The 19,037-nt window shown below is 40.2% G+C and overlaps 1 protein-coding gene across 1 annotated transcript in view; it reads left to right on the forward strand.

Annotated features, from left to right (window-relative positions):
• Positions 1 to 19,037, forward strand: part of Prkdc (protein kinase, DNA-activated, catalytic subunit) — a 156,463-nt gene that overhangs the window by 43,860 nt on the left and 93,566 nt on the right. Inside the window, exons 29-38 of the mRNA XM_050125161.1 lie at positions 1,203 to 1,302; positions 3,617 to 3,750; positions 7,949 to 8,203; positions 11,678 to 11,901; positions 12,727 to 12,935; positions 13,320 to 13,452; positions 13,978 to 14,136; positions 15,071 to 15,271; positions 17,771 to 17,956; positions 18,415 to 18,519. Coding sequence (XP_049981118.1) covers positions 1,203 to 1,302; positions 3,617 to 3,750; positions 7,949 to 8,203; positions 11,678 to 11,901; positions 12,727 to 12,935; positions 13,320 to 13,452; positions 13,978 to 14,136; positions 15,071 to 15,271; positions 17,771 to 17,956; positions 18,415 to 18,519 — 1,706 coding nt within the window. The remainder of the gene's footprint in view (positions 1 to 1,202; positions 1,303 to 3,616; positions 3,751 to 7,948; positions 8,204 to 11,677; positions 11,902 to 12,726; positions 12,936 to 13,319; positions 13,453 to 13,977; positions 14,137 to 15,070; positions 15,272 to 17,770; positions 17,957 to 18,414; positions 18,520 to 19,037) is intronic.

Below are 19,037 nucleotides of genomic sequence, written 5' to 3' on the forward strand. Positions count from 1 at the left end.
GAAGCTAAAGAAGAAGGTGAACCCAAGAAAAAACATATAGTTATCCTCTTGGCTAAGGGAAGTAGATAAAATTGCCGGGGACAAAATTGGGATCTTGGGGGTGGGGTGGGTTGGGGATAAGGGGGGACAGGGAGAGAAAAGTAAGAAGGGGAGGATTGGGGGAACTTGGGGAAACAGGAAGATTGGGATAAAGGAAGGTTGGATAGGGGAGCAGGGAAGCACATATCTTAGTTAAAAGAGCCACCTTAGTGTTGGCAAGAGACTTGAACCTAGAGTGGCTCCCAGGAGCCATCTCACTTTTTAAGAAAAAATTTTTATTTTAAAATTATGTATGTGTATGTATGCATGTGTGTGAGTATACATATATACACACACACATATATACACACATACATACACACATGGATATTTTGATTACATGTATGCCTATACACCATATGGGTTCCTGTGCCCATAGTATCTGGAAAAGGGTATTGGACTCCTCATAACGGGTGTTATGGACAGTTATGAGTTGCCATGTTGGTGCTGGAAATTTAATTTGGGTCTTCTAGAAAACTGTTCTTAACTGCTGAGCCATCTCTCCAGCCCCCACTTTATTTTTTTTTAAGTTGATGTTATGGGTCAGCCTCTGGGTTTTAACACCCAGTACACAAAACATGCATGTATATACACAGAGAGAGAGAGAACCTACAACATAAGCACGTGTGTGTGTGTGCTAGAAGTACCATGTATGCATTCTTTCTCGTAAACCTCTGTGGAATGTCCTTAAGTCTGCGCTTTTCTACAGTGGCTACATATTAAGTTGTAATGGCTCTGAAGTGATGTGCACTGGCTCTGGCCTGAACTGAGTTATGGCACCTTAAGATTTCTTCCAATCTAGTCTGTCATGTGAGGCTATGCTTTGATTGTTGTGGCTGTTGGTCATGTAGTTCCTATTTGTATGTGATACTCCTTTTTGCATGTATGAATATAGTATGCATGCATGTGCCATGCCTTCCTGTAGCCATGAGTCTGAGTTTTATTTTAAGATTTGAAATGGAAGTCATTTATTTCAATTTCCTATTCTGAGATGAAGAGTACTAAATCTATAGTAAAAATTATCTTTGTAGTCACAAAATTAGGTCATTAGTTTTATAAAACTTTGTCAGTGATAATCTGCTATATGTTTTCATTGAAATCTTTTGTACTGGATATAAATACAGGTACAATTCAGCAGTGCTGTGATGCCATTGATCACCTCAGACGCATCATTGAAAAGAAGCACGACTCTTTAAACATACCAAGAAAACGACGGTTGCCACAGTAGGTGATACTGTTTCCCTTTTCTCTCCTGAACCCAGCATAAAGCTAATTCCATCTGATAAAGGTTGTCAGATGGATGTGTAGAAGATAATTATCTTTGTAAAGAAGAAATGTATAGAAGTATGTTATGAACAGTCAACTTTCCAACAAAATTTCAAAGCTTTAAGTGTAAAAATACCTGATTTAAGGAAGACGATATTTGATTAAAATTTGAGTTGGTGTCCAAATTGACAGTAAGTTTTGAAACAGAGAAAGGCATTGCATTTTGCTTGTGCTAAGTTTGAATGCAAGTTTGGCAAATAATTATTTAACTAGAATATCCTTGAACTGTCATACAATAAATTTGGAAGTATAAGAACTTAATGTCACTTTCAATCCAAGATGCTGGCTCCCTGTAGAATGTGGTTGCACACACCAGTGTTTGTACAGACCTGTCCACTAGCAAAGTGAACAGAGCAGAAGTGAGCTCAAGTTACCAACTCCTGTTGAGGCTAGAGATCTACGTAGTGACAATTTAAACAGCCTGGCCACTGGAAACTTGTTAACGTTTCCAGGAAGTCTTTAGGGAACGTTTTATTTAATAGTCACCTGGACGATAAAGTGCATATTTAGATTTAAGATGGACTTTGAAGATTGAGCACCTTGTTCAAGCTCACGTAAGTTTCTAAGTGAGACACAGAGGTGGACACTGATTTCAACTGTTCACCACTATGCAGGATTTCAGGTGATACAGGCGTTGAATGATGCTCTGAGTAGAGATTAATTTATTTGTTATTTTTAACTGTGCTGAAGTGCGCACAAAGTTTATCACTTTAAGCATTTTTGCATGTAGAGTCTTGTAGTGTTATGTATAGGCACAGTGTTGTGCAACCAGTTCCCAAAGTTCTTTCATCCTGTAAAACTGAGACTCTATTAGACAACTACAGTTCTAGTCAAAAACAGAATAAAAGGAAAAAAAAGAATGGAAGATGATGATGAGGAGGAGGAGGATTGAGACTTGGAATTATCAAAATGAGAAAGTTGTTCAAAGCCAGACTGAGTATTGACCAGTGATTGATTACCTCAGGGCTAATCATTGTCAGGCAGGATGGAGGTACAGTGCTTTGGCCCTCTGTACAGTATATGGGAAGTCATGGTGTCTGTACTGGTGTCTGTACTGTACTCCACTCTGAACCTATATATAGCAGATACTTACATTTTCCCCATTTTAAAATTGGCACCTTCAGGTATGGTGGCTTACAGTAATCCTGACTGCTTGGGAATGAAGGCAGGGGGAGCATAAGTTTGAGGTCAGCCAGGACTGTTGTTCACATTCTTCCTACTCTCCCATCTCTGTCTCAAAGAAGTCATCAAGAAAGTGGCAGGCTCGTGCCTGTAATCCAAGAACTTGGGAGGGAGAGATAGGAGGATCAAAAGTTCATGCCCAGCCTTAGGTAAAAGAGACTGGTAAAGAGACTACAAAACAAACTACTACAGTTAAATCTTTCAGGTTCTTCTAACTTGTAGCATGACTTTACACAATTGGTTCTTGGTCATTAACATATATTGAAATTAATTGGGAGTATAGTTAAAACACACATTGTGGTACAGGCTTCATCTACAAGATTTCTGAGTTGGGCTAGGGTAGGATCAAAGAACGTAGATTTATAACTAGTTCACAAAGTGAGCTTCTAAGAAACATTGGTTCACATCCTACAACTTTGGGCTTTTGTTTCTGTTGTTTAAAGAACACATTGGAACGGGAACATGAAATTCATGATTCTTTTTGTTAAGCATATCTAATTTTTTTTTTTTTTTTTTTTTACCCATAGTGAAAGAAAAGAGCATTTTTTTTTTTTTGATTTTTCGAGACAGGGTTTCTCTGTGGCTTTGGAGCCTGTCCTGGAACTAGCTCTGTAGACCAGGCTGGCCTCGAACTCACAGAGATCCGCCTGCCTCTGCCTCCCGAGTGCTGGGATTAAAGGCATGCGCCACCACTGCCCAGCCAGCCCTGAGCATTTGCCTGCAGTATAAAGTCTTGAGTTCTCTCTCTCTCTGGCATTGCAAAAACATATTTTTTATGTTGAAACTAAACTGAAGCTAGGTGTGGTGGCAAACATCTATAATTCCAGCACCAGGGAAGTAGAGGCAGGAAGATTTCTATGAGATAATCTGTGATACCTTGATTACATCCTGATGATAAAACATTAAAAAATGAATATGCCTGTTCCATATGTCAGTAAGGTAGAATTGAGTTTCAGGTTTCTAAATTCTTGCCTAGGAATACTTAGAATGCTGGATAGTGTGTTAATGACGGCGTGCTTTCTCTGTATAGGGGGTTTCCACCGTTGACATCGTTGTGTTTATTGGATCTAGTCAAGTGGCTTTTAGCTAACTGTGGAAGGCCCCAGACAGAATGTCGACACAAGTCCATAGAACTCTTTTATAAATTTGTTCCTTTACTCCCAGGTATGTTTTTTCTTTCTTTCTTTTTTTTTAATTAAAAAATTATTAAAATAGGGAAGGGATTAGTACCTGTGAACCACAGTGCATGTGTAGAGGCCAAGGCTGACTTTGAAGACTCCATTTACTCCTTTTATTTTTAGCTGAACTCCGTAGATCAGACTCAGATTGCTAGGCTTGTGCAGCGTGCACCCTTACCTGCTGTGTCATCTTGATAGCCCAGTGTTTTGATCCTTAACATTCTATCAAAATGACTGGCTTTCCTTTGCCAGTTTGGAGATGCAAACTAATGAAAACATTCTGATTCTGTATAAATTAATAATACAAATAACATTTCCTTCCTCTTCCCCTTCTCCCCTCTCAATTTTGCTTTATAACTCAGAATCCTCCTGCATCATCTTTCAGAGTGTTGGGATGACAAGCATACACTATACCTAGTATGTTTCTAATAAATTTAAAAATAGGTATGGGCTGGAGAGATGGCTCAGTGTTAAGAGCACTGACTGTATTTCCAGAGATCCTAGGTTTAATTTTATTCCCATTGCCCACATGTCAACTGACAACCACCTGTAACTCCATTTCAAGGGAATGTGACGTCCTCTCTTGGCCTCCTTAGGCACTGCATTCATGTGGTATAATACATACATATAAGCAAAACTTTCATACACAAAATAGATTAAAATAAATCTTTGTCAGAGTAAGTATGTTTAATATTCATTCTAGGTTTGTATGACAAATGATAAATTATGAATATGTTTTGTAACGATTTGTGATAGGATAAAAATTACAACTTTGCTATTATAAAATAATGCAAAAGTAGATTTGGGATTCCCAAATTTTTATTTCACCACAGTTTTTTTTTCTGTCTCATTTAAATATTAAGGAAGAATTGATTTGCCTTTGCAGCTAACAAAACTTGGTAAAGATTCCAAATATTGTATGCTGAAGACAACATGCTTACTATGTGTAAGGTCCTAAGTTTATCTTCCAGTATTCCCCCTCACAGATTTAAAGTATTCAAAGTAACACAGTTGTATTTCAACATGAGTAATGAAAAGTTGCCAGCATTCTAAAAAATAGAGGCAGTATTTTAGTTACTTTTTTTATTGCTGTGTTAAAGACCATAACTAAAAGCAACTTGGGGAAGAGATGGTTTACATCATGAAGGGAAGTTAGGGCAAGAACCTGGAGGAAAGACTAAAGCAGAGACCATGGTGAAATACTGCTTACTGGTTTGTTCTCCATGGTTTGCTCAGCTTGCTTTCTTATATAATCTAAGATTACCAGCCTAGGGTTGGGACTGCCTACAGTGGGCTGGGCCCTTCATATTAATCATATTAATCATTACTAAAGAGAATGTGCCATAGTCTTGCCCACATTCCAATCTGATATAGGAATTTTCTCAATTGATATTCCCCCTTGTCTGATGACCCTCACTTGTTTCAGGTTGGCAAAAAACTAAATACACAGGAAGGGTCTCTCATTTGTTCACCAATTGGCCTAGACTGCAAGGCCAGCATGTTTTGGGTATCCATCTTTGTCTATCCCTCCAGCACTGTAGTATAGATGTACACCGCCATGCCCAGTTTTTATGTGGTGTTGTGAATCAATTTCAAGTCCTCACTTCTTTCCTCAAGCCCCCACTTAACGCACTGAGCCATCTTCCTACCTCCACACTGCTGTTATTTTAGATTTATTTAATCTGTTAAGTCATTGGCACAACCACATATGACGAGGAACCTGCTGGAACGGAAGGAGGCCATAGTTTTCTTCGAATGTCTAATCAATTTTTTTTAAAGATTTTATTTATTTATTATGTATAGAAAGTCTCCCTCCATGTATGCCGCCAGGCCAGAGGGCGCCAGATCTCATTACGGATGGTTGTGAGTCACCATGTGGTTGCTGGGAATTGAACTCAGGTCCTCTGGAAGAACAGTCAGTGCTCTTAACCGCTGAGCCATCTCTCCAGCCCCCTCTAATCAATTTTAGATGGTGCTCCTTGGCAGACCCCACTCCACCCCTCGAGTGCCTCTGCCACTCTGACTCCTATACTGTTTGTGGTTTCTATGATGTCATCTTCATTGACCCAAGCATTTCTTTGCTGTTCTCTTCTCAGTTGCCCATAATGACAACCTCCTATATTTTCAACTAAATCTTGCTCTTAGAATTGCTCTTGCCTATAATCCCACTGGAGACAGATGGACCTCTGTAGGTTCCAGGCCAACCAGGGCTAACCACTGAAACACTTGTCTCAAAAGAATCTATAAAGTCAGGCTATCAAGTAGTAGGCAAAGCTAGTCTTTCCCTAATATAAACTAAACAAAAAAATAATGCATTTTTTTCTGGTTTATGTCATCTGTGGCCTTTAGGATATATCACCCTCTGTGGCCACCCACCACTACCCTTTTTTTGAGCAGCAATGGTGGGAATCTGTAGGTAATTATGTTGAAGCTTCAAACACACGAATACCTCAGGTTGGTGTAATATCACAATAGTGGTAGGGTTGTTTATGCCATGTGTATCAGGCTTTTGAGAGAAATTATTGTCCAATTCCTTCTGATCGTTAAGACTCAGTGTGAGTTTGACTGATGCCATAGAGTCCAGAACATGACACATTGGGAGGAACCTAAGACGTACTCCTTTCTTCCTCTTCTTCCTTTTATTCTTTTTCTCCTTCTCTTTTTTTATTTTTCATGCACACACACAGACACACACACACACACACCCCTGTATGGCCAAGGCTGACCTCATACTTACTGTATAGCTGTAGATGGCCTTGAACTCCTTTTCCTGCTGGGATTGCAGGTATATGCCACTCCTGTCAGCCAAGAGACCTGGAGGGTGATTCCTTGCATCTATGCTAGTTAGGGTTACTGTTGTTGTGATGAAATACCATGACCAAAAACAAGTTGGGGGAGGGAAGGGCTCACTTGGTTTATACTTTCATATTGCTGTTCATCATCAAAAGCAGTCAGGACAGGATTTCAAACAGGGAAGAAACTGCGAGGCAGGAGCTGATACAGAGGCAGGCCGTAGAGGGGTACTACTTACTGGCCTGCTCCACATGGCTTGCTCAGCTTGCTTTCTTACAAAACCTAGTGTCAGAGGGAGGGGGGATGGAGTGGGGGGAGGGGGAGAGGGGTAGAAGAGTGGGAGGAGGGGGCGATGTGTGCAAGGAGGGGGAGGGAAATGGGAAACGGGCAGGAGGCAGAAATTTTTTTTGCAACAACTAAAAAAATAAAAAATAGTAATAATCAAAACAAAACCTAGTGTCACTAACCCAGGGATAGCACCACCCACCATGGGCTGGGCCTCCCCCATCAATCACTAAGAAAATGTCCTATAATTATATCTTATGGAGACATTTAAATAACTAGCTTATGCCAAGTTGACATAAGACTGTCTAATACACTAGCTGATAAGGTTCATATGTCTTACTCTGTCTGTAGATCTCTGCCTTTTCCTTCTGATACCTGGCTTTTCTGTCTTTCTTGACATTTACTGTAGAATTTAAATACCATATTATTTTTCTTCTCATAATTTTAATTTTCTTTGGTTCTGAGTGAAAATAGCGGGTTGTTCACCTTTTTACTCCTGTAGTCCCCAAATGTCCTATTACTACAGCAGACATATATTCTGTTTAGGTCAAAGAATCACTTAACCTTTTTTGAGGCACTGATTTCTTAACTTGCAAAATGAAATTTTATCCTTTCCTTTTCTTATTTAGAAAAAGTACAGTGTCAAAAGACGATAATTTTTAAAGCAAATCATTTGACTGACTTAATTCACAATACTTAGCATGCAGCTTGAGACTGAGGCCGGGAAGGCACTTGTGGGTAGATAAGCACAGGCACACTGTTGTTCTTGTCGTGGGAAGAGAAGACTGGGAGAGGTGAGCAGCACAGCCCGCATCAGATCCCAGAAACCACAGCACTCTCTTGTGACCTGAAAAGGGACAGAGCATCAGTCTGTTTGCCCTCCGGATGGTGTTTTATAATGTTAGGAATGAAGAGTACAGCTTTGGTGGAAATAACTTCTCAGAAGTAACAACAGTAAAACAAATTACCAGTAATGAAAAGATGAGCCTGCATCATTTTGAAATTTTAACTAGCTTCAAAGATGATTAAAGAGGTTTGATTTTTTTTGAATGTTGATATCTTTGCATTGTGTATATATTAATGTATGTTTTAATCTTGTCTCTTAGACAACAAATCCCCTTCTGTATGGTTGAAAGATCTCATAAAAACAGAAGATATTTCTTTTCTCATAAACACATTCGAAGGAGGGGTTAGCAGCTGTGATCAACCAGCGGGCATTCTTGCTCAGCCAACTCTCTTCCATTTGCAAGGGCCAGTGAGCCTGAGAGCAGTCCTACAGTGGCTGGACATGCTCCTTGCGGCACTGGAGTGCTATAACACATTCATCGAGGAGAAGACTGTGGAAGTACAAGACGTTCTGGGTAGGTAGAATTTACTCTAAGGTAGCATTGCCTGATTCTGCTTGGTTTATGTTCGGTGCATGTCAAAATAACAGTAACAAGCACTTGGTGATAGAGGCTCTGAGTTATAGGCCAGCCTTATCTACAAGACAACCACTGTTATATGGTGAGACCTGTGTAGAAACTAAATTAAAAATAATACTAACGAAATTGAAGCTAGGCAGGTGGATCTCTTTAAGTTTGAAACCAGCCGGGACTACAAAACAAGTTCCAGAAGAGTCAGGACGCTTACACAGAGTAGCCCTGTCTCAAAAAACCTAAATAAATTAATAAGTATAATAATACTAACAAAATTGATAACAGATACTAGTTACTTAGTGTTGTATAAAGAGATTTAACCTGGATTTTCTACTACTGGACAGGCTTCTTTACTTACGTTCTTTTTTGTGTTTATCAGCTTTCCACTTCTATGACAAAAGGCTGAGGCTATTAACTTAAGATGTAAGGTTGACTGTGGCTCACAGGCTCGGAAGATTCAGTCCATGCTTGGTTTTGTTGCTTTTGCCCTGTGGTTTGGTATATACTATTAATCTCATGGTAGCCAGGAAAGCAAAGTGAATAAGAAGTGGGTGTCATAGTCTCAATATCCCTTAAAGTACACACCTCCAATAATTTTATTTTGTTCTCCACATTCTAAAGATTCCCCTACCTCCCAGTAACACCCTAAGTCACTAGGTGGTATAGCTTTATGGGACCACTGCCATATATTTTGTTGTTGAGCAAAATGCTAGCAATATATTACTCTACTAAATAGTTGTATTTAAATAGTTCCATAACTGACTAATTGTAAAATACAACCTCCTTCCCTTTTAACAAATTTTTTTTAAATATTTATTTTTTATATATACAATAGTCTGTCTGTGTGTATACCTGAAGGCCAGAAGAGGGCGCCAGACCTCTTTACAGATGGTTGTGAGCCACCATGTGGTTGATGGGAATTGAACTCAGGACCTTTGGAAGAACAGGCAATGCTCTTAACCACTGAGCTATCTCTCCTAGGGCAGTACCTTATTGTTTTGAATGGTTTTCTTCTTTGTTTGTTTGTTTGGGGTTTTTTTGTTGTTGTTGTTGTTTTGTTTTTCAAGACAGGGTTTCTTTGTAGCTTTTGGAGCCTGTCCTGGAACTAGCTCTTGAACACCAGGTTGACCTTGAACTCACAGAGGTCGGCCTGTGCCGGGATTAAAGGTGTGCACCTTTAACAGTGTAATCTCTGATTGTGGTCTCTCTAGACTTCATCCTAATCCCACTCCTTCTCCCAGCCTAACTCCATTCCCTGGAGAATCCACCTCTTGATTCAGACCCAGGACCACTGTGGCACTTTCCCACTGCTCCTTGAAATCTTTCTTCCAGCCTTCTTCATTCCTTTGTGTCTTTCACCAACCCACAGAAACACTCTGGTTACAAGAGACTTACTGAGGATCCAGAGTGGGCACCAGTGAACAGAACACTCACCCATCAAAGAGGAAATAAGATCTTTGCACCAAAAAAACCCTCAAACATCATACCTCCAGATGCCTATATCCCAATGCAAAATATGAACTTGAACAGCCAAGACAACGTGCCTCTTTCAGAGACCAGTAACCCTGTTGCATTAAACCCCGGAAATGCAATTTAGCTGAAACACAAAACAAGGACTTCAAAATGCGATTGTGGTTATTCTAAAAAACCTTAAAGAGGCCATTCACTCCACCATTGCAAATCTCCAATCTGATTCTTAGTCCTGTAGCAGACCCTCGGCCGACATCTGGCCTTCATTTCCTGTGGGTTCTGAAGATCCTCTCTCCAGTCCATCCTTTCTCCCTTTCCTCACCCTTTTATCTATAATGGCTGCCGATCGAGAGGCACACTTTGCCTGGGAACCCATTGGCTGAACTAGCCTGGAAGTCAGGTGCACAGTCTTCACTCTCCTTCCTGTGCTCCATTTCAAATTCCTCAGTCTCTTAACTTCATCCTGTAGCAGACCACTTGCAGGACCGCTTCTGCCTTTCTCGCTCCGCTCCCCAGAGACTCTGTCCATCCTTGTGGCAGCCCTAACTTCCCTCCTGCTAGAGACCCTCTCAGTATTCCCTCTCTAGACAGACCTAACTCTTCTCCTCCTAGAGACCCTCTCAGTATTCCCTCTCTAGACAGACTTAACTCTTCTCCTCCTAGAGACCCTCTCAGTATTCCCTCTCTGGGCCATCCCCAATCCTTTATGTCATGACTAGAAACTTGATCTATCCAGCATCCCCAGTGTCCACACCTGGCCTTGGAGGTTGTTATGTTTGGGGTAGTGACCCATGAGAAGAGTGGAGCAATATGGTGAGTGGAAGAAGTTTCCGTGTGCAGTGGGGAAGAAAACAGCTTGATTTTGTTCAGACAGGTGAAGTTTATAAGGCAGCGTGGAGTTGAGCTAGAGAATGTTTCTGTAAAATAGTAAATGCCCAGCGTACCTGATTAGAGACAGCCACTGTCATTTGGTTTTGCATTGCCCGTTGGAGGAGTTTTTCAATTTCTTCATTATTAGAAATAATGCCAGATGTGGTGGTGTTCACTTATATTCCTACCTCTTCAGGAGAGGGAGGGGAGGAGAATCACTAGTTTCAATCCAGCTTCTACTATATAAGCATGTTCCTGACTTATAGAACAAAAATAGGTAAAATGAACATGATTTGCTATTTGCCATTATTTTATTGAATTAAAATTTCAGTGCTAGATAAAACCATAGGAATTTTAAAATATTATTTAGAGACTAACCTATGTATTTATTTAAGTCTTTTTTATATGAGTTGCCAATTGTTCTTTTAAATGATAGTTCTCATAAGTAATCTTTGACAGTCAAGTCTTGTGTTAGTCAAACTTGGTGTTGTGACAGTATCTTGACATAAACACTTTGAAGAACACAGTTGTTTTGGCTCATTGTTTAGGAGGGCTTGGTCCATGGAGGCCTGGCTCTCTATGCCGTGGTGACAGGAAGATGCGTCAGATCTCTTTACCTCCCACACAGTGAGTGTCCCTGAGCACAAAGACATTCCTTTAGGGACCCGTCTTCCAACTGTTCTCACCGTTTAAAGCTGAAGAACTCCCAGAATAACTCACCAGCTGGGGCAGAGTGTTCAAACCATAGCTGGAGGGCTGGATATAGTACAGTAGAGTGCTTTCCTAGCATGTTCATTCCTACAAGAGCAATAAATAATAAACAGATGACCAGACCCTGTATAGACATTGTTACTGTCTATATGTGAAATTGAATTCTATTTGAATTATATTCTAGTTCAAATTTTGAACTAAGAAACTAAGAAGAAATAGGTGCTATTTTTATTCATCTTTTCTTGAACTTATGTTTTTAATTCTTGAATTCTTTTGTTGGGTGTATATCATTACCTGTATTTTAAGAAGGAACTTCATATTCCTTTTAGAGAACGTACCCTAATATTTGACTGTTCTTATTCCCAGGTACTGAAACACAGTCTTCACTTTTAAAGTCAGTGGCTTTCTTTTTAGAAAGCGTAGCAACCCACGATGTTAGAGCAATTGAACAACGCTTTGGCACAGGGGTAGCAGCTGGGCCTCCCAGTCTACAAGAGGAAGAAAAATACAACTATAACAAATGCACAGTCTTGGTCCGGATTATGGAATTTACCACAACCCTGCTCAATACCTCTCCAGAAATTTTCAAGGTAGGGTCGTAGCTCCTGATCCGTTAATTTGAGATTAGTACTTTAAAATGGGAAATGTACTTAAGTTTCCCTTAAAGAACTTAAATTTCTTCATGTCCTTAAGTTTCTCAACCTATGAGAGGTCATGTCCCCTTTGGCAAACCTCTGTCTCCAAGGCTATTTACATTATGAGTCATAACAGTAGCAAAATTATAGTTATGAAGTAGCAACAGAAACAATTTATGGTTGGGGTCACAACAACATGAGGAACTGTATTAAAGGGTTACAGAATTAGGACAGTTGAGAATCACTGCCCTTAGATCATTAGCCACAAGGGAGAAACATATCAAAATGACATTGAGATGCCATCTTAGCCCAATTCAAATAGTTGTCATTAAGAAATCAAACAGTAAAAAATACCGGTGAAGATGGGAGAAAAAGGAAATCAGTTGCTGCTTTGGGGGTCAGGACCTGAGGGTATAGTTTAGTAGGAAGGTGCTTGCTTGTAAGCTGTGCATTCCGTCCATAGCACTGTAATTTCACTAAAGACGGGAACGTGAATTAGCCTAGCCACTCTGGAGATCAGTATGGATATTCCTCAAAAACAGAATAGTGATGTCATGTGATAGAGTCTAACTAGATATTCTAAAATTAAAAAAAAAAAACATTAAAATCTGAAATCATTTTGGTTTCAAGCATTTTAATACTTTTCATTTATTTTCAGAAAATCTGCCAAACTGTCAGTATTGTGACTATTCGCACCTTGTGGACCTTGTTTACACTGTGATGAGAAGAGCTACTGGCCAAGAAGCACTCTTATTCCATCTGTCTTTTCTATCTTTATAGCTCCTGGAGAAGGACTTGTGTAACACAAACCTAATGAAAGTCTTAGTGAAAATGCTTTGTGAGCCCGTGAGCTTAGGGTTCAATGTTGGCGACGTCCAGGTTATGAACCACCTTCCCAGCATTTGTGTGAACCTGCTGAAGGCACTGAAGAAGTCCCCATGCAGAGACATGCTGGAGACTCACCTGAAGAAGAAAGTGACAGCGCAGAGGTGGGCGCTCAGGCCATGCTCAGTTACTGTGATTTAGGTCCTCACTTATCCAGTGTTCCTCACAGCTGTGTGCACAACTGCAGTGTCCTCAAGAAAGGGACTTGTCAGTGCCTATGTGTGCGCATGCACTTGTGTGTGCACACACAAATGATCTCATACACTGTTTGGAAATCATGACCTTCACTAATTCCTTTCCTACCCGTAGGATGGGCGAGAACAGTAGATGTACTACATTTGCTGTTCTATGAGCCTTCCTCTGGTGTTACCTTTGCGTTTTCCAGGACCATGTTAGTGAGTTTGAGGGCCAAGTGACTAGTAAAGTTATGACAGCAACACAATTCCTTAGTGTATCCTTACCTGGTTTTCTGTTGTTCTCACGGCCAGTGTCGAAGAGCTCTGTGCCATTAACTTGTGTGACTCTGATGCTCGCCAAGAAAGGACCAAGTTGCTGTCTGTCTTATCAGCCTGTCAACAGCTTCACAAAGCTGGCTTCTCTCATGTCATATCCCCATCTCAGGTAACCATAATTAATTTATTTTATTTCCCTTTTGCTTTCTCTATTATACTGATTTCATTACACTAGTACAAATTGGCATTTAGGTTTATATTATTTGTTTAAATATTGTACATACAGAATATACTGAACTAGAGATTAGAGAACTCTTACATTTAGGTTTATATTATTTGTTTAAATATTGTACATACAGAATATACTGAACTAGAGATTAGAGAACTCTTACATTTAGGTGCTGACTAGAATGTGAATATGAAAGTAAAGATAGAATGAGAGGAATGAAAGACAGTTGAAATTGTAGTAACCTAAAACATTTTAAGAACCAGTTACTGTAGTCCTTTATCACAGAAAGACATAAATGAAATCTGTAGCTTAAACAACAAAAACTGGGTTGGAGTTGTCCTAAGAATTAGAAAATAGTCATCAGTGTTAGTTAACACTTTTTTTTTTTTTACTGAAGAAGTGACATTGTATATTTGCGTTGAATACCTTGTTTCAGCGGGCAGTTCATGTCAATTTTTCCTTTAGTCTACAGCACTGGATCATCCCATTGGCATGCGGCTGCTCTCTTTGGTTTATAAAGGCATTGCACCTGCAGAGGAAAGGCAGTGCATGCAGTCGTTGGACCCCAGCTGTATGAGCCTGGCCAATGGACTCCTGGAGTTAGCCTTTGCCTACGGAGGACTGGTAGGAAATCAGCAACACCCAGCCTTCCTATCGAGTGACTTACATAAGTTACTTGTGGTATAGCTCTAAAAAGTATGAAATTTAGTTAGTAAAGTCTTAGATGGACACATATTATTATTGACTTACTGGCTTTCTTTTTTTCAGTGGGAGGTTTTGAGACAGGATTTCTTTGTGTAGCTCTCTCTGGCTGTCCTAGAACTCTGTAGACCGAGCTGGCCTTGAACTCACAGAGCTCTACCTGCCTCTGCCTCACAAGTGCTGGGATTAAACGACCTAGCTGACTTACTGACTTTCTCTTCTTCAATACTTTTTGAAAATAAAAAACATAACCTTCTTAAATGGAAGTTTTCTGTTCATCTTTGTTTCCAAAAGGACTTTAGGCAAGGAACATTTTGTCACTAAAGTTGACCTGTGATGACATGCTCCTTTCTCTATCCTTATTGGTTCTTGGAATGGGTGCTTAAAGGGACTGTGGAGGGCATCCCTGAAGCACCCAAGGCACCATGACCAAAGTCCTCATGACTCTGAACTCAGCAGAACTGGCCTCAGATAAACTGCTGTGGCTGAGATCTGCAACCAGCCCTCTGTGTTTGTTCCATACCATCCTCCCTCATTACTTTTCCCATTGCAGCAACCTCTTCTTTGTCTCATTGATGTTCTCAATTATACTTTAGTTTTCCCAAACAACTTATTTGATTGTTCTTTGAATAGCTGCTAGAGTTTTCTGGAAAGTTGGAAACAATATCAGTGTAGGAGATTCCTCTCACAAAGTGAAACCTAGAAAATAGAAGTTAAATTAAATGTGTATTATTTAAACAAGTCCTGACTTCACACACCAGACTCTTTAGAAGGTTCCTTGTACACTTATGTGTACCCGCTGCCTCAGAGTCTTTCTGGGGATGGATTCTCTGGTATGTTCTTCTCTCTTCCGTAGTGTGAGCATCTTGTGAGTTTGCTGCTGAATTCAGCACTGTTGTCTATGCAGTATTTGGGCAGTTCACAGAGAAACGTCAGCTTCTCCCACGGGGAATATTTCTATAGTTTGTTCTCAGAAATAATCAACAGTGAGCTATTGAAAAATCTTGATATTGCTGTATCAGAGCTCATGAAGTCATCAACAGATAATCCCAAAATGGTAAGGAACTTTTTCTTTAAATATTTTCTTACCTAATGTTCACGAAAGGGTTTTTATGTTTCTGATGGTTTTTCTTAAAACCAGATTTCTTCCTGGAGGCTTAAAGATCTGCTAATGTCTGGAAATAAAGTCCACAGAACAAAACAGTCTTTATCAAGATAGTATATGTTAATAGATGCTAATAGACATTGGTTATTTTTTTCCATTCCCTCAAACCTTTAAATCTCTTGGCCTAACACTGTAAGATACAAGATACAATGCTGTAGGATACTGGCTTTTGCTAGAACGTCATATTGGAGCTTTTAAATGTGTCATATGCCCTGCAGTGTTTGTTCCAACCCCACCTGTAGGCTAGTCTTTCACACTGCCAACCTGTTTTTAGAGCACTCACGGCTTGAGGGTCTTGCCCTATTTTCCTGCATGTTCTTTCCACAGCCCTCTTTGCGCCATCATAGTAACCCTTTAGAGAGTGATATTTATTATATTAGCTTTTCGATTGCTTAACTTAGGGGATTTTGTGGGTTTTTTGGGTTTGATTTGTTTATCATTATTTTATTTTATTTTGAGACAACTGACCTGGAGCTCACTTTGTAGACCAGGCTGGCTTCACACTTGGCAGATCCTCCTGCTTCTGCCTGTGCCTGTGCCACTCAGGTGCTGGGATTAAATGTGCATGCTGCCATCTATTTTACAGGACTGTGAAATGTGCCTGGCAGTGTGCTCTGTAGGTAGTCAGAAACTGAGGTCAGTATTTGCGGAGAGTTGTAATTTCTGCTTATCTAACCTGTTACATGTACCATCCTTGTCCATTGCCAGCAAAAGTTGCATTTACTGCCTCTATTCCTTCCTCACGACTCTCTGAAATGACTGAATGAGATTAAGATTATATCAAAACAGTCTTAATGGGTGCAGAGAAAGAAGAACAGAATGAGCAAACTGCAGGCAGGACAGGTGTGTCAGTTCAAACTCTTAGCCTGTCTACACTAGAAGAGGATGGGAAGACTATCAGAGGGGTTGGAGCGGGGCAGAGAGCAGGGAGGCAGGGGACAGACACGATGAATGATAAAATAAGAATTGCTACTGAACAAGAAGATTGGAGAATACTCTGGAAGTAAACATAGGTACCTGAAATTAAAAAACAGGGTAGAGGTGGAAAATAAAGTTGAGGAACTCCCTGAGACTAGGGTGAAATACAAAACCAAAGCACAATGAAAGTGATAGGTGTGGTGATGCACACCTTTAATCCCAGCAGGCGGGGAGGGGGGGGGCGGGGCACGAAGGTCTCCATGAGTTCAAGGCCAGTCAGGTCTACACAGCAAGCAAGTTCCGAGACAGACAGGGCTAATACCCTGTCTCAAAAAAGAAAGAAAGAAAGAAAAAGAAAAATGATGAAGGATCCTGGAATTGAGTGGACAGGACATAGGCCCGGAAACAGTGGTGGACTGCAGTTCTCATGTGTTAAAGGGCTGTAGATGTAGAGTGCCCTACTCCCAGTTTGGGAATGAATCCACAAGGAGCATGTATTTTCCAAAGGTTCAACATTAAAAAAAAAAAAAAAAAACCTGACAGTTCTCAAGGAGATAAGCTAGTTATGTGTAGAGAATCAAGAAATTGAATGACATCTTTTTCTCACAAAACTGTGGATAGTGCCAATCAAGACCAAGAGACTGGAGTTACAGTGCAGCCAGATTCTCATTTGTGTGAGTCAGTAGAATACGCATGTTTAGAAAAGCCAGGTCTATAGGGTCCTGTTCCCTTGTTCATCTCTTGTCAGGAAGCTGCCAGGTAGATATTAAGAAGGCGGTAAGCTGAGAAAGCAAAGTGTTGTGTTCCGCCTTGTGCTAAGAGGAAGATTGGTTATCTAGGCCTGGCCTTCTACAACACAGCCAGTGCTGTGTCTCTTGAAGCAGGTATTTTACTGATTGGCAAAGATGGAATGGCATGATTTATTTGATTTGGGAGAGTCTGATGACAAGGATAGGCACACTGAAAACAGCTAAGAAGTCTGCCAAGGTTATAGCTGTAGTGAGAGCAGAATGTATAAGAAGGGAAATGTGTTGATAGTATACTATATAAAGCATCAGTAAAAAAAATGCTTATGTCAGAATGATGGAAATATTGAATGATAATCTAACCAAATTAATTATGTTATTCTGTTGCAAAGGTGATGTTAGAACAGAAATACATGTGGTGGTAGTTATGTTCACAGAAGAGCACTTACCTCGTCTTCCAAATGGAATTTCATGGAGAATTCTCCCCCAACCCACACACACACACACACACACACACACACACACAGCAGAGAGGGCACAAGGGCATCAGTAGAGTCACCCTCTGCTTTCTTTGGGAAGATTTATGTTACAGCGCTCTTACATTGTTAAATAGCTAAACCTCTATTACAGGTACAGCATTTTCATTTCCTAAAATAGCTTTGACATGGAAGTGTGGGCTTTTTCTATTAATATTAAGAATTTTTTGACAATGTACAAATTTTTTCAGGTTAGTACTGTTTTAAATGGTATGTTAGATCAGAGCTTCAAGGATCGAGCTGTTCATAAACAACACGGAGTGAAGCTTGCAGCTGCCATTATGCAAAACTGGAGGAAGTGTGATTCATGGTGGGCCGCAGATTCTGCTCCAGAAAGCAAAGTGACAGTGCTATCCTTACTGGCAAAAATGTTGCAGGTATTTTGAAAAGAACTTGAAATGCATTCATCTCAAGTTATGTTGTTCTTTTTGAGACATAGTCTTACTATCTTCTTTCTGCCTCTGCTTCCTTATTGCAGATTACAGATGTGTGCCACCATGGATGCCATGGTCATTATTTTGAATTCTGTAACTTATGTTTAAACACTACAGTGAATATGTCTTCAAAAAGTCAGTTCTTGATAATTAAATATATTTTGGAGCGCTATCTCCCAATTACTTTTCTTTTTCTTGTACCATTGTTCATTATGCTTCTTACTTTATGTGTTTTGTCACTATGTCTTCACAGACTTTGTCTTAGCAGGATATAATAAAATGTTTTATAGCAACATTGTTGAAATGTTGACAAATAATGAGTGCTGAAATTTAAAAATTTGAAAGATATATCAAAAGTTTTTGAGGCATAATACAGAAATTTGTGTTTTATCTCCCTTTAGATTGATTCAGCTTTATCTTTTGATACAATTCACAGCTCATTTCCTGAAATCTTCACAACGTATGCTAGTCTACTTGCTGATACAAAGTTGGGTCTACACTTAAAGGTAGATGACTTTAAAAGATTGGTCTTTTGAGATTATGTTCTTTGTATTTTCACAACTTTACATTTTTTTTGCTATTTTTTTTTATTGAGAATAGGAAAAAAAAGTTTCCGCCTCCTCCCAGCCTCCCATTTTCCTCCCTCTCCCCCCTCTCTTCTCTCCCTCCCCCCACTCTTCTCCCCCTCCTTCTCCAATCCAAAGAGCAGTCAGGGTTCCCTGCCCTGTGGAAAGTCCAAGGTCCTCCCCTCTCCGTCCATGTCTAGGAAGGTGAGCAACCAAACTGGCTAGGCTCCCACCAAGCCGGAACATGAAGTAGGATCAAAACCCCTTGCCATTGACCTTGGCTTCTCATCAGTCCTCATTGTTCGCCATGATCAGAGAGTCCGGTTTTATCCCATGCTTTTTCAGTCACAGTCCAGCTGGCCTTGGTGAGCTCCCAATAGATCAGCCCCACTGTCTCAGTGGGTGGGTGCACCCCCCGTGGTCCTGACATCCTTGCTCGTGTTCTCCCTCCATCTGCT

Source organism: Alexandromys fortis, unplaced genomic scaffold, assembly GCF_014885135.2.
Source record: "Alexandromys fortis isolate MF-2015 unplaced genomic scaffold, M_Fortis_MF-2015_v1.1 scaffold_239, whole genome shotgun sequence".
NCBI classification, from domain to species: Eukaryota; Metazoa; Chordata; class Mammalia; order Rodentia; family Cricetidae; genus Alexandromys; species Alexandromys fortis.